The sequence below is a fragment of the Pholcus phalangioides genome, unplaced genomic scaffold, assembly GCF_987345545.1.
Source record: "Pholcus phalangioides strain wild (caught in Gottingen) unplaced genomic scaffold, Ppha-v1.0 ptg000017l_1, whole genome shotgun sequence".
Classification (NCBI taxonomy): domain Eukaryota; kingdom Metazoa; phylum Arthropoda; class Arachnida; order Araneae; family Pholcidae; genus Pholcus; species Pholcus phalangioides.
In genome coordinates, this window is record NW_028301610.1 from 20,534,346 (window position 1) to 20,550,831 (window position 16,486).

The 16,486-nt window shown below is 34.9% G+C and overlaps 1 protein-coding gene across 1 annotated transcript in view; it reads left to right on the forward strand.

The window, feature by feature from the left end:
• Positions 1–2,157: 2,157 nt before the first annotated feature.
• Positions 2,158–16,486, forward strand: part of LOC149072519 (bifunctional lysine-specific demethylase and histidyl-hydroxylase NO66-like) — a 42,993-nt gene continuing 28,664 nt past the window's right edge. The window contains exon 1 of the mRNA XM_089247225.1: positions 2,158–2,164. Within this exon, the coding sequence (XP_089103351.1) occupies positions 2,158–2,164 (7 nt within the window). The remainder of the gene's footprint in view (positions 2,165–16,486) is intronic.

Sequence of the window (16,486 nt, forward strand, 5' to 3'; positions counted from 1 at the left end):
ACATCAGACCTTCCTTCGTTTCAAATTTCTCTTTCTTGCTCCTTTTTTTTTCTGGTTATTTTTGCCATCAGTGCTACATGGTATCTCAAACATCTCACACGCTCATCATCCAACCCAGAGTAAATAGTCTCTAGTTCTTCATCAACTGGGATTCCTAGGTTTTCAAGTACTGGCAATATGCTTACATTGCCAGAATTAAAAATCAGAATTGCAATGTGGGTCTCCAACAGAATTGTTTGCAGTTCGATAAAAGTGCCCTTATGCTAAATTATCCAAATCACACTTGAAGATTTTGTTGGAGCTCTGCATCATACCGTGCAAGCACTTTGAAACAGGGATTGTGCACAGACTCAAGTATGTTGGCTTTATTATATTTATGTTGTCGTTGGAAGTATTTTTTGGTCATTCGTGTGCAGCTTTATGATGCTTACACCAACTGTCGGGTCCTCTTTGGCATTGTACATGCATGTTCTTATCACTGCAACAACAATGAAAAAATGCAGCTGTAACTGCAGACTGCATATTATTTAAATTTCCCAAATTGCTACGAATAGCAATACCATAGTAATTTTGTAGTTTATCAATAAATTAATCAGTTAATTTTCCTTTACCACTCAGTCCTTTCCATGGTTTTCTTGAGTCAACTCAAACATGCACCAACAATCTTCTGAATATGGCCAATGCATTCCAGTTTAGGAATTTTAGTTTTTAGTTGCTAGGGGCACAAAAATATTATTCATACGTGTTTGTACATAACGCATTCCAAGACATGCCAATCATGATAAATTCCCTAGAGAAATATGTATAACTTATATATAGGGTCGAGAAAAATGTCCACTTAAGTAGGTGTCCAATTAGCAAGGTCTTATTTTACCTCACCTTCAATGATTTTTAAAAACTTTGTGTATGTATATGTACCCGTATATAGTTAAAATATTCCCCATTATATTATCTACAAATTCATAAAATCATTTGATCTGCAATTTTCTATGAAAATTTTCTTTATTGTAAATTTCTTGAATTAGGCAGAAAAAGCATATTTTGACTGCCGGGAGATCTTTTATTCCTGAATGAGCAGTACAATTGTCCAAAATAAGCAAAAACTTGCTCTTTCTCATTTAAACTGAGGTTGGCCTAGCTTTCCCAAACATCTCCTGCTCAAAAGTTTCGGAAATCATTCACCCTATCCAAAGATGTGAAAGAATCTTTGATACATAGTCAATTGTTGAATAAACGTTGGAAAAAACAATTATTGAAACAAGTGAGAAATTTTGTAAAATTTTTCAAACAAATGAACAATTTCTGGAAATTGTGTATTAGGAAAATGTGTGCAAAGTGCATGTATGGATAAGTGGTAGTACTAGTAGTGTTCCATCACTGTGGATACATTGAAATATTATTGATAAGTATTTATAAAATGTTTTTTAGGTTATTTGCTGAAATGAGAGTTATAAAAAGGAAGACATTACATTCTTGTTGACGACCTAGAACTTGGTGCTCATGAAGTGTACAGATGAATTTAATCCATTAATTTCTCAAGCAAGTTGAACCTTTTTCATTTTCAATTATATTTTTATGACACACACACACACAAAGTTCACAATATTCATTAATTTTTTAATGAATTTACACCCCTCCCCCTCAGGTTAAATTGTTGAATGAAGTGACAAGTGATGACCTATCAGTGCTGAAGTTGTTCATTTTCAACAAGTTTATTGATCAGCACGTAGGCCTATATTCATATACAGCGCGATCATGTATGTGCAATTGTGCATGTGAAATGCTTTTGATAATACTGTGCACACATGTATCTAATAAATTTATTCATGAGCAGTAAATGTGTGGATGTTACATTATTGCAGTTTTTTTTGTTGTAGTGAATTTGGAATGAGAATCAGTTGGATAGAAAATTCATAACCTTATTCTAATAACCTGTGCGCAAATACTATATTATATCATATGTAATTATAGTTGATAACTTGTTTGCTATGTTGCAGTACAGTGGGATTCTTCCTAAGAAATCGCTGCAAAATACATTTCCCTGAGTGAGAGATCACTCACCAAAGAATATAGTTTTTTCCCAACTGAATATTACAAGGGCTCTAATTGATAAACCTATTAAGTGGGATCCAATGTACTTGGCATTTGTTTAGGAATATGACAAGTAAGTCTGAATATATCTCTAACATTGACATTAAATTCATAGACTTGGAAAATGTTTAACATATCTTCCCCCTGTCATTGAGCATAGCAAATGCATCAACCTCTAGGTTATGCCATGAAGCATCTATGTAACTTTTTTTTATCAATATTATTTAGGTATATTGTTGATTCCCTTGGGATTTTACTTTAGGCCGGAATCACACTATAAAATATATATTACAAAACTTCAAAAATACAACCAATGGGACTATTGGTTGCATTTTTCAAGTTTTATCAAAGTCATTTTATATAAAACACGAAAAACTCAACCAATAAGCATATTGGTTTCATTTGCTTTGCTCGAATGTAACCTATGAGCTTTATTTTTTGGATTTTTTAGTTTTATATAAGAGGAATTTTATCAAACATTTATAGTGTAATACCGGCCTTACAGGAGATATATCATAGCTCTCCCTTATTACACCCTTTTATTAATTACCTCATGCCGCCTCTAAGGTTTTTGCATCATAAAAGAAACTCAGCATTCTGGTATTAAAAAAATCCAAGTAATTGAGCTATTTACCCTAACAATCTCTCTATTAAAAAAATTTTATAAAAAAAAATTGAATAATTTAAAAATTTAGGTATTTCCGTGGCATAAATTTAATTTTTCTTACATAACCTGGTTAAAATTTAAAGAAAATAAAAAATATATAATTTTCAGAAAAAAAAATTGTTGCAATTTAAGATATTTAATAAAAAAAAACCTACATATTCAGATAAAACGTACAAATTAATACATATAAAAGTAAGAGCAAATGCGCATGCTAATGTAAAAAAAAAATGAGTGAGGGAAAAAATATGCGCGAAAATAATGTTAATAAAGTAATTGCTGCCATTGATGTAGAAGAAATGTTGTTCTTTGATACTTAGAAGTAGTTGTAAAATTTTTGCTCTACGTTGATTGGTCAAAGGACGAATTGAACGAACCGAAAGACCGGTTTTATCTCCGTAACCCGTCACATGATCCTAAGGAGAAGGGGAGAGTGCATCTTGGGATATTGTCCTCCACGCTATCCATAGCGCAGCTCCTTAGTTAAGGACAAGGAGCGGTGTTTAAGGACAAGGGGAAAGTTCAGCCCCAGTTCTCTGCTTTCTTTCTTCTCTCATCGTTATGAAGGTTCATTGTAACCCGATAAATCAAAGTTCTTTCTATATTCCTGTCTGATTTCCCCCCACATATAATGTATATCTTTCTGCTATATACAGTTGAAGGTGAAAGGGAAATCTATTGTAATCCCTCTGTTATTTACTATACTGTTTTTCTCTTCTTTATTTTTTCTAAAATGTGTGAACAAGTCAACCAATTTTATTGCCAATATGCCAAAAAGAGATCATCCAAATCTCTTGCCAAAAGTCTGTACATGAAAAAATTTTAAACCCAGCGGAATTTATTTTTCTAGTAGATTTCATTTCCCATGTTCATGATTTTTTAAATGGTTAGTAAAAATGTGTCTTCCGTTCAATTGATATGAAGCATGTATGGGGCTGAAATGCACATTTGATTATTTCCCATTATATTTTGGTTGGATTATTTACAGCGGTAGGAAAAGAAGGATGCAAAAAACAGTTGAGTGCAAAAAAAACTTTTCTCCCTGTACATTGTTTTGTTGGGTTGCAACTTCTATGGAATTTAAAGTCTTGGCACCTATACTTCCATTTCACTTTTTTCTTTTTAATTTCATTTTATGAAATTTTGTAGTTCTTTTTTCTGACCTTGTACTTGTTTTCTTGCTCTCACCAGATTTCTGTTCTGTTTCATAAATTGTTGGTATCGTAGCTGAGTTGGTTATAGCACCCTATAGGGAGATCGTGGGTTCGAACCCCACCAATGCCTTCACTATGAAGTAGAGCTTTTACTTTTTCCCTTGTCTTTTGTTTAGCCTTTCCAGTTATTCATGACTAAAACTTAATATCCCTGTGATAATTGCTTTTTCCCCTGTACTTGGTAAGAACCTCCCCTACACACTAGTCGTTTATATCTGCAGTGTCTCTTCACAGAATCTGGGTTTTTAATCCCTGCAAGTGGTATAATGGTTGATCAGTTGAAGTTGGTTTTACTATTTCAAGCCATGAATATGAGCTGGTTTCTTATTTAGAAGTGTCTCCACAGAGAGCAGATTCAAAACACTATTTTTGCATCTAAAGACATCAGAGCCTTGACATGTAACATGACACCCAAACAAAAAATAAATATTTTAAGGACATTTTTGGTTTTTGTGCAACACTTCCTAGCATGCATGAATTCCATGGGAGGAGATAAAGGTTTTTTTTATGATTTTCAAAGCCAAACAGTATCAAGTCGTCACATCGCTAACTTTTTACTATTGTAACAAAAATGGGATACTTAGCCATTCATCCTTGATCATTGTTAAATTCGCTAGCAAGTAGTAAAAAAACCCAATTTTATATACGGGGTGATTATAAAAAAACTATCCCGACATATGGGCCCCTAACTATCATACCATTCACAGAAACTGAATGAAATTTTGGCATAAGGTATTTTGAGGTATGCGCTCAAGAATGATATGGAAAACAACAGTGTCACTCTAACAGTTACGGTTACAGTGAGAAAATTTCGAAAATATCAAATGGCAACACCAAGTTTTTTGTATTGGAATGCGATCTCCATACTGAAAAACACTAAACAGCGTTGGAATGGCACCTGTAGCACGAAAATCCCCGGAGCTAGGCAAGGAAAAAGTAAAAAGGACTTTACCGTGCACCAGAGCATTTATGTTCGTTTCATTTGTCACACCGTTTCTTCGGCTGAGATCCCAGCCTGATTAGTCCTCCACAAGGTCATGTGGAAAATTTGTGAAACACAATAAAATGCTTTATTTTATGCTGCTTCTCTGTCCTTATTGGTTGTTCTCACTTTTAGCCTATCTACCGCCGGTGATTTTCATGCTACAGTTGCCGTTCGAACGCTATTTAGGGTTTTTCACAATGGAGATCACATTCCAATACAAAAAACTAGGTGTTGCCATTTGATATTTTCGAAACTTTCTCACTGTAACCGTAACTGTTAGAGTGACACTGTTTTCCATATCATTCTTGAGCGCATGCATCAAAATACCTTATGCCAAAATTTCATTCAGTTTCTGTGAATGGTATGATAGTTAGGGGCCCATATGTCGGGATAGTTTTTTTATAATCAGCCTGTATATATATATATATAATGGTTGAGAATATTCACTGTCGTCATTGTAACTAATTTTTTATGGTTTGATTTTTCTTATTTTTTTTTCCTTTGTGATATAGGAGCTTCTGGATTAAGGCATGTAGTTTACAGCAGAGTCTGAATGACTGGATAGAAACTACCATACCCTTTGCTGCAATCCGAATCTAGACCTACACAGTCAAAGGTTAGTGTGGTAATCACTCAACTGCAAGGTGGCATCACATTATTTTTTGTTTTAAATTAAATCATTAGATTTTTACCTGTTGCTATTTCAATTGTGCTTAGGATTTTTCTTAATGGTAAATTCACATATCTTACATTCCCCATGATCTGAAGTAACAGGACTGAGACTACCTTATATTACTGAAAAATGATTAACTAAAAAACAATATTGAGAATGCAAAATATATCTTCAGGTCCTTGATCTAGAGCCCAGTTAGCTTCCCATGTATATAGACAATCAGTAGCAGCTCATGGCGAGAAATTTTTGGGGTCACCAAAACAAATATTCATTCTCAGACACAGGTAATTAACTTCAAAACATATGATTGTTGTAATTAATTGCATTGATATTTTATTTATTCTAATTATTTTATCATAAATTTATTGCTACATCACGTCTATATCAAAAGAAAATCTCTCGCTCCTCAAACTTAACACACAGAATCAACCTTTTCCAAAATACACTAAAAATTCTACATGATGCCCTCTATATCAATCGCCTATATAACGTTATTAATCTCGGGTCCCAATCCACTTTTCTATAGTGTATGTTGATATAGTCCATCTATAATGATGCGTTCTTCCTGTTCTTTTAGTATCATTATATAGGAGTTTCACAGAGTGTCTATTTTTAGTTTTTAGTCACTTGAATATTTTTTTTTCAAATTTTCCTGCACCACAGATCCAAATGCAGGAAACAGCTTCATTTTGCCTGATGAATGAAAGATTAACAACGTTGCATTGAGATGTTTAATTTTTTGCATGTTTTTCAATTTTCCCCCATCAGATGTTATCTACCTTTTCACAGACCAATCCACCAATTGTAGGGGCAAATAAAGTATGTGTATAGCAGAAAAATTCAATTTCCACAACTATCAGATAGTCGTTTTTTCCAATACAACTTACATTCAAATTTTAGCCTCCTTTTAAATATATGATTTTAATTTTTTTAGTTTCTATAATTTTTTTGCTGAAAATTCAGAAATCTGTATTTAAAGATTTCAGTTCTATTATTTTTGTAGGAATCTGTCTTGAAAACCATAGTTTTTATGCAGTGATTGTGCTCAGTTACCAACCTTTCTTTGGTGGCACTGGCATGAATCATCAATGGATTATTTTGCTTTCCAAGCAATAGACCACTTTCAGCGTTCATGGTCTGAGTTCATGTTTGCTTTGTTCATTTTACTTTAGTCAAGCTTACATTGAAAAGCTTGCTACTAAATATTATTCAAGGTAATTCAAAAATAAATTAAGATACAGTTAGCAGTTTCTAATTTAATTGAGAGTTTAATAAAGCGTGGCATTATTTATAAGCCAATTGATTAATTACATAAAACTGTACTTAAAAAGATTAGTGATAAAACTTCAAAATTATGCCGAAAACTGGGCAAGATAAGAAAAAAAAAGTAAAACCGCATGATTTTTCTAAGTGCAGAGAAGACATAATAAACCACGTGGAATTTTCCTTTCACTCTCCTCCACTACACCCTTACATACACTCTGGACCGGGATGCTACTCCTCAAGAGCCAGAAAGATTTAGAGAACTTGTTTCTAAATATTTCACCTTCAAACGAGGAGCTTATTTTCAAAAGGGAACGTTTCCATTTTCTTTCTGAGATACACTTTTTAGCAGTTTATGAATATTTGGGATAAGCTCTGTCAAATTTATGCAACTGGAATTATTTAAACAGGAATATTCTTGGTAGAAATTACAATGCAAAGTTTGTCATTTCTATCGAAAGGGAACATATCTGCCTCTTTCATACACTTCAATATTTTTCATCTCCCGATAATGGACACCCATGGAACTGGAAATCTTTCCTATAATGAGAAGTGTGTTAATGGATAGTAAGATACATTGAATCCTGTCAATGTAATTTAAAATTGTCCGTCAGTGGTGTCAGATATGGGAGGTTTCACTGTAGAATGATCATGTGTCATATGCTAATGATGATAGGGCAGTGATCATACTTTCCTGGGCTAGTTAAAACCTGAAATCAACAAGTGATGTAAAAAATTCTAATTTTTCAGTCTTCACCAGCTCAAATTTTAATCAAAAGGTATCATTTCCACTAGTTTTCAAAATTCAAATGTGGACATTTTACATATGCATTTCCAAATTATGTTATCAACGTAAACGTTTACGTTTCCAAATTATTTACGTTGACATTTTAAATATGTTTATTCCACTCCCTCATGCTACCTATTGGGCTATTTTCCACTTTTGTAAAGCAAATGTATTCCAGGAGGAATACGTTTTACTTCTGTAAATTTAGTAAAAGTAGGAATGTTCCCTTTATATAAAATACTAATTTATAAGACATTAAATCAACATTTCAACTTTTTGAGGTAAACTTCGTATGCCTCATAATTCCCCACAGGGGTGTGCACCTTCAATCTTTTCCCACAAGCCAGCCCTGTAGGCAATGTTATATTTATTGGGCCACTAAGCAAGCTATAGCCCAGGGTGGCAAATTCAGAGGGGCCGCAAATTTTCAGAGAAAGAGAAAAAGTGATTTTTTGTGAAATTCGTGTGTTTCTTGTAACAAGTGTATCACATTCTTTATTTTTTTTACATAAACTGCTGAAAAATTGAAAAATACATGATTATTTAACCATTATACTCGCACAGTGTTATTTGCAGTCTTCCCGAATGTTATTGTCTTGGGTATAGATGTGGCGGCAGAGTTAGCGTGAGCAAGATAAAAAAACTAGTCCATACTGTAGAAGGTGACCTGCCATGCAGAGGCATCGACATGAAGATTGGGAGGGGCTGAAAGTTGCTGGTTGTCCCATATATGCATGACTAAAGCTCGTATGCAGGAGAGGGAGGGTGTATTGCATTGTTTTTCTGAAATTATTGGGGGGGGCAGCCCTCTTACAAAATTTACTGGGGTGTGCTCAAATGTCTTCGGCCCTTAGGTTCCGGCACCTATGATGCCATGTAGATAGGGGTTCCAACTTTTTTGCCCATGACCACTTTTGGACCATGGTTTCTTTTCGTGGATACTTTGAGACCTTATTGATATTTTAATAACCTGTTAAGACAAATATAAACAAATATTAATAACAGAAAAAGTTGTGTATAATTAATGTTTTTTCAATTATTTGCAATCCTCTTTAAGACAAACTGTCTAAAGCAGAAACGGAAGGCATATTTAGTCTATTTTTAGATTAAGAAACTTGTTAAAATGGAATGAGTTTTTGGCCAAGTGCAAGTTTTTGTCCTTTGGATATAAGTTGTTAGACACCCAGTGCCCAAAAACCCAAATTAAGAAGTCGTTGCCCTGTGTCTCCTAATGCCAACAATAAAAATTTGGCATTTTTAAGTGCAATATTCGCTGAGATATTTGAATTCGAAAAATTGAGGAAACTTGGGGGAAAACTGCATTAAATGTGGGGCAAACAGTTTACCCCAACTTTCCTCTATTTTTCAAATTCAAATATCTCAGCGAATATTAATAATCCACTTGGAAACATAAGAATTTTTTTGTTGGCCTGAAGAGAGACTGAGAAACTTTGTAATTGGGTTTTTGGGCACAGGGGTGTCCGTGTAAAAATTTAGCATTTTTATTTTAATAACTATACACCTCCTTGTAACATGAAAGACTTATCTGAGTTCTACATGTTATTTTGATACTTTTCTAATTTCAAGTATGTCTAGGATCAAATGGTTCGCCAGTAAAATGCTGTGTGTGGTGTTACCTGTGCACCCTGTATAAGTAGGCATTGCTGGGAGTTCCCCCCCTCTTCTGCTATGATGCATTACCCGTAAAGACAGTGTTGTTTCTCTTTTTTATGTTTTAAATTGATTTTTTCTTTTTTAGTTGAAATGTGCTGCAGACCATCTCTGGTATCTAGGATATTTGAAGCTTGGTGGTCGGCCAACCTGCTTATTTCTGTGAGGAACAATTGATCTGAGGAGCAACATCATAAAGGTCTGTGAACTGTATTTTTTCTCTTACTCAAGCATTATTTTAAAATATTTTTCCGTTTTATTGCATTTTTGTGTTTGACTTTGTTGCTATTGTCAGAGAACGATCAAGGAAATCCTAGAGAAATGTGTATATCGAAAAATGGTGCATTATAGACAGGAACTTTGTGAGAAAGTGGGCAACTGTGTGTGTCACTCGAGCCAGACTAATTTATTTCCATTTCTGAATCACTTCCCAGATACCTTTTTCTCTTTCAGAAAGATTTCGAGCCATTTTATGTAAAATGAATTATTAAACTGAGACAATACTTTTGAAAAAAAGAAAGTCTCCTACTTGAATGGTTTCAGTGTATGCTGTAAGACTTTTAACTATCCAGCTAGAGCCCATATGCAGGAGATAAGTGGAAGAAAAGAGAACGTATATATCTTACACCCGTGCATCTGCTGGAACTGTACAGCCTAGGCATTCTAGGAACATATTTTTTCCATATGCATGTGAGTGAGAGAAATGAGCTGACTATATCACATATTGCACCTCACCAGGGGTGGTGCTAGAAATTTTGCTGCCCTTTAGATATAATTATCTGGAAAAAGTTTTCTTCACGTTCTCTACATTGATACAGTGGCTCCCTGGGTAGTGGTGGGTCACAATGATAATTTAGGGCAGTAGTTCTCAAACTTTTACCACCTGTGGCTCGCTTGCCGTTTATCAGCAGCTTCTTAATTATTCTAGAATAATTTTAAGAAAAATTCAAAGGACAGCAATTATCAATGTAATCAGAGACCTGAACCCGAAGAACCAGATGCTCCCATTACTTAAACAATTTTGAACCTTACTGAAGGATGGAGGCAACCAGAAAAGATTTGGTCTGACTTATCTGTAGAGACTGGCGGTACTTTTTGGAAGTGCAGAAAAGGAGGTATATTGAGATCAATTGAGCATTGAATAGCATTTAAAAAGCATTTATTAACTTGTGCTTATTTACCTACCCGCGCTTTCCTTTCAAAATTATTCCAATGTGTAAATATCTGCGGGAGTGAAAAGACTGTCATAAAAAGTCTCATAAAATATGTGCCCCCTGTAAACATGCTGCCTCATCACCTCATGGCTAGTGCTGGTGCTGCATCTCTCTCACTTTTTTACTATGGCTCAGGAACCCAGCTGCATAGTACAGGGCGGGACAAATTTGAGAAACATCTAGGCACCAACCAAATATTTTAGGAGCCAATCTTATTTCTTTTGCCAGTGCTAGTAATAACATATATATAGAGAGAAATAGGTGTCCCCAATGTCAATTTTTTAACGGCTATGGGGACCTGGCACTTGGGATTTGTCATTCTCTGACATAGTGTAGAATAAAAACATGTTCAGTTTTGATCTTCCTTTAAATTTGCCATCCAATTTTGAAGTTATTTATCTCAGCCTTTGGTCAGTATTTGTCATTTTTACTGTGTTTCTTAAGTGTTTTAAGAAAATTACTTTGAAATTTTGGGCAGTTTTTAGAATGAATTAAACGATTCTCTATGGAAAATCGTGTTTTGGCTAATGAACATTATTTTGGAAATGAAATATTTTTGTTAGCCGTGGTATCACTGTATTTTGTTTATAAATAAGTAGATTACTTTATTTATTCCAAAATCCATTCCATCTAAAATTACCAATAAATTAGCTGCCTTCTCTTCAATGAGTCATCTTGGTATCTGGTTTTAAAATGATTAAGTATCATAAATATTTCTATGTTTCTATCATCAGCGTTTGGCAGACTTTTGCGGTTGATTTACAAATTTCATTTCATTATTTCATGATATGAACAGTTATAAATCACAAACCAGTTATCTAGACTTCAGTAAATCTACTGTAAAAGTTAAAATCTTCAAAATAATTTTTGCTATTTTTCATAACCTGAAAACAAAATAACCTTATTCATAACCTTAACAAAATCTCTCAATTGTCTCAAATTGAGTAGTAGTTCAAATCTCAAATCTAATTTGAACTACTGAGATTGCATATTAATTCACCTGTTTCTGTCATGATATATATCCGTTTGAAGATGGAGTTGATGAGCAATCCATCTAGGCCAAAAACAAAACCAGTTTCTCTTGTGTGGCCCAACACCTGGGCTCACCAGAGCTAACCAGCCAACAGTTGCGAGGCAGAATACAAGTACTAGAAAGCAGCGCCCCTTAGAGGCAATCCTCAAGCGGCTCCGAACAGATACTGTGATCTGAATGCATATAATGTAAATAAAGCGACCTGGGAAATTGCGGACACGGATCGCTGGGGGGGGGGGGTGACCGAGGGTGCCTCTGGCTGGTGTTTGCACTCATGGGCTTGCCTTGGGTAGGAGGGCTACAGGTTCCTTTAAGGACAGTGGCAGATAGGGTGTTCAGGCCGTGAGGCCTGAAGCCCCAATTGTAAAGATTGAGAAGTGGGGACGCTAAAGGCTTGGCATTCACTCCTTTTGACCCTGCGCACGCAGTTCTCGCCAGCGTGACCCAACCCCTCTGGGTAATGTACTTGTATCTTCCACGAGACATAGCTTGGGTCATATATCTGGCTCTATAAATTTCTCTCGTGCAAGTAGTGGGTTTAATTAATGTTATCTCTCACTTGAAATTCAGTTTTGTTTAAAAATGAGTTAGTTGTTTCAACGATTGTGCAGAGGTACATTAACCATTAAAGTACTTAACCTTTAACAGCACTAGTTTGAGTCATTTTAAAAATGTGATCATTAATATTATCTACAAAGAACTTATTGCAGAGACATCACTAGAATATACAAATGTCTGTCATTTGTCTAAGGTGCGATGATTATCGCGATGTCGTGATACACGATAAGGCAACTTCGATTGAGGGAAATATCAATGTTGTATAACTTCATGTTTGCTGCTAGATGTTTCTATCGTGATGATTTCTAACCAAAATTCCATAAATGGTATCGTGTACTTGGATGCTGGGTGAGCTCAAGAATTGGTTTTCTGTTAGTTCGTCTGCTGTGTGACTAACACTGTCGATAACTCTAGTTGGGACCTATAAAAATGTGCCATAGTGACCAGCCTGGACAAAATATCACTGGAAGATGAAAATCTATTTAGTTTCTTGTTCAGAAAGGTTTTCGGGTGAATTTTGTCAATCAATATGGAAATTATCTTTATGATTGTAAAATGTAAAAATAATTTATTGAAGGTAATTGAATTGCGTGTGGTGAAGAAATTGTTTCATTTTACTTTGTTTTCTGATGATATAGGATACATCATTACAACAACAGTAAATTTTAGAATCTGAACTACTTAGTCAGGGCTTGACAAGTGCCAGATCGACTGAAAAATTGGTATTGACTCCTAAAATTCTCTTTCTGTGGTTATTAACCATTTTCACGTACAAGCTTTTGGCAAAAAATTTGGATGATCTCCGTTTGAAAAATCATGATAAATCTGGCAATGTTGTCCTAACCTAATTGGATGTTAGAAAAAGGAAGAAGGAGAAAGAAGAAAAAGGAGGAAAAAAATAGAAAATGAAAACAGTATAATAGATCAGAGAAGTATAACAGTAGATTTTTCTCTCTTCACCCTCAACATACATGTTCTCTTTCATTCTTACATATAAAAGATACATCCGTGAGGAAAAAAAAGCAGTAACAGGAGTATAGAAAAAATAGGGAGGAAAAAAAAACGTAGGTTTGTAAAGGGTTACAGTGATGAGAGGAAATAAAACAAAACTGGATTGAATTTATTCCACTGGCATGTGGATGAAATACTTCATCCGTGATTGTAATACAGCGTTTTTCAATTTGATTGTTCTTTAGATTGTTTAATTTCTATTCGTAAAATATTTTTCATGTCGCGCATCAATTCTTATGAAGTTTCGGGCACAGAATCAAAATTTCTGTTTGAAAATATTTTAGGCCTACTCTGTGAGGCTTTTATATAATCTATTTATTTATCTAATTTAAGTTATTCCCATAAAATTTAATTTCTTTTAGTTTATGTGGTGAAATACCTAAACTTCCAGCGGCTGAATTAAGATTTGAATTGATTTTCTCAATTTTTTTCCTTTTATTTCCCCCTCTGATCCTTCTGTTTAGATCAGTGTTTCCCAACCTTTTTAGGCCATTTTGATCATGGCCACCCCCATCCTGGAGCAGGACCCCTAGGCTTTGCGGCCCCTCTGTAGTTGATTTATAGCGTGAAAAAAATTATGACAATAGTCCCGGGCCCTACCAGTCCCAACCTTGCGGGGGGCATGGCCCATACCCCACCTAAGGGTTTCTGAAATCCTTATGTCCCCCGTCAGGGCTGTAATTAGAAGTTTTGTCAGGAGAGGATTCTTCCAGGGCCGTCTTAAAAGCATCCTGGGATCCTGGGCAAAGTGATTTTTCTGAGGCCCCTTCCCCTGACTAGAAATGACTGCCTACCAATTAACATGCTTACTCTCGAAAATTTGAACCATTTCTCATTTTTATGAGGCCCCTTTGCACTTGAGGCCCCATGCATTAAGGGGACACTGGACCTCCTTCTCCAAGGAACTTCATAGTTTCATAACAAAGTGGTTTTTTTAATATAAAAACTTTTTTTGCTTTGCATCCTTTGCAATCAGGGGCTTTGCATTCCTAAATTTTGCCACTCTGGAGCTTTGCCCCCGACCTTTTCCCTGTTACTTGTTATTCAAAAAGTAGACTCTCATGTTGAATGAGTCGAAATGGTCATTTATTTGGTCAAAAGCAGTGATTCTCTTGACCAGGAGGCATCTTGTGGAACCATGAGCTTAGAGGAAAAAACTAGTTTTTACATTGCTATATACAGAATATTATTTTATAAAGGTCCATGGCCTTTATTTCGTTGACACAAGGTGTCCGTGGACTTCATTTTAATGGCATAAGGGATCTGTGGACTTCATCTTACTCACACAAACTGTCCGTGGAACTTAAAGCATTAAAAACACTTGGTCAAATTTCTCCCAAAGAAAATTAAAAAAGGAAAGAAAGAATTTGTCAAGAAATTGTTTGAAAAGTATAAATTTGAATTAGTATTAAAAAATGGGAGTACTGAAAATTCCACACACAAGCCTTAATAGAAAAACTTGTTCTTGAATAGGTTCCACATTGGAAATCACCAGTTTAGAAACCATGAAATTCATGAGGAACAAAAATTCATTTTTTCCAGATTTGCCCATGTCCATATAAAAAACATTGAAACTGAAACAAAAAAAATTAAATTTTATTCTTTAAAAACACGCAATTTAAACAATTTAAATTTTTGGCATGTGTTAAAATCAATTAAATTTGTTTTGTAAACTAAGTTTGGAATCATACGTTCAGGGAAAAAAATCATTTGCTTTCATGTAAGAAAATTTTTTTTTTCTAATTAATAAAGGCCTGTTTACACATGTTAAGGGATTTAGTAGTTAATTAAATTTTAAGTTGTCAAGTACTTTAAAATGTATGCAGATAAGGGCACTTTACACACTGTTTAGTTGGCGAGTGATTAATATATATATTTGTGTATAAGCCAGTCCCTTCACTTCAGAACCACCAAAACTGCAATAAATTGGAAACCCATGTATGAGTAGACTCCCAAAATCAGCGCATTTTAGAGGGAAAGAAACTTATATTTTCATGCTTAATAAAAGTTACAATGAAAAATGATTCAAACTTTCTCCTTTTGATTTTCCAAGCTCTACATCGAAGAAGCGAGCTGAGTCATCATAAAACGTGCCATCTTCGACTGTGCTATCATCGCCGTCATCACTTTTGAAGAGGAGGGTTCCATATTCAGTTCTGTCCATCTTGTTGCTGATACAACCTTTTTTAAGGGATTGGATGATTTTGGTGGAAACAATTCCACGCCTCATGAACCCACTGGCACACTAGACCGATGTCAGGATTCGTTAAGGTACTGCTTTTTGTTGTTTCTTTACCTTCAGAAATCATTCATTCGGTTCATATATTCCTTGAATAATCTTTGAAGGCTAGTTGATGCTCACACGTAGTAGCTGTAAAGTCCACCAACAACATTTTCGATTCTTTTGCTTTGGTTTTAACATCATTGGTTCTGCAGTATTTGAATATGGATACAAAAATCACTCTACTGATTAGTAATACCATCTGAAGTAGTGTAATGATGTCACAGATCTTTAAGCTAGCCAATGCGGAAGTGATATGGCTTTATGATTAGTTTGATGAAATGGGGAGGAGGAGGGTCGATATTTTCTTTATAAAAACTGACCAGTGTACACAAGTGGATCCCCCCCTCTTTAAATTAACAAATTTTTCAACAAAAAAAGCTTATCTTGTACATGAGTATATGCGGTAAGTGATTTAGTGAAAAACCTGATTATATCTTTGGTTAAGTAGACCTAGGTGCATGCACCAGTGGCCCTTCTATGAAAATCATCTAATCAACATTTACTAGATCCACTTAACGTGTGGACAATTTTTAGAAACTTTCCTACTTAAATTTAATTAACTACTAAATCACTTAACTTGTGTAAACGGGCCCTAAAACTGCTGTTCATAATCGGGAACATTGATCGTTAAAGGTTAAATAAAGTCAAATGAGACTTGAAAGCAGCAGCCTACTGTTTCATAATGTCTACAAGCTCCTGCCAGTGCATCTGAACTTGAGTTTACATGCTAATGGGATTAACTCCCATTAATGGGACTGTCGGCTTCAGGCCATATTTGTTATTTTGTCTTCATCTAATTTATTTTTCAATCTTTCCTTTTTTTCTGTTTAATCTCACTTTGCAAAATTTTACATTGCTTTTTCTGACCTCGTACTTGTTTCCTTGCTCTCACCAGGTTTCTGTTCTGCTTCATAAATTGTTGGTATTGTGGCTGAGTTGGTTAAAGCGCCCTTTTATAGGGAGATCGTGGGTTCGAATCCCACCGATGCCTTAACTGTGAAGCAGAGCTTTCACTTTTTCCCTTGTCTTTTGTTTGAC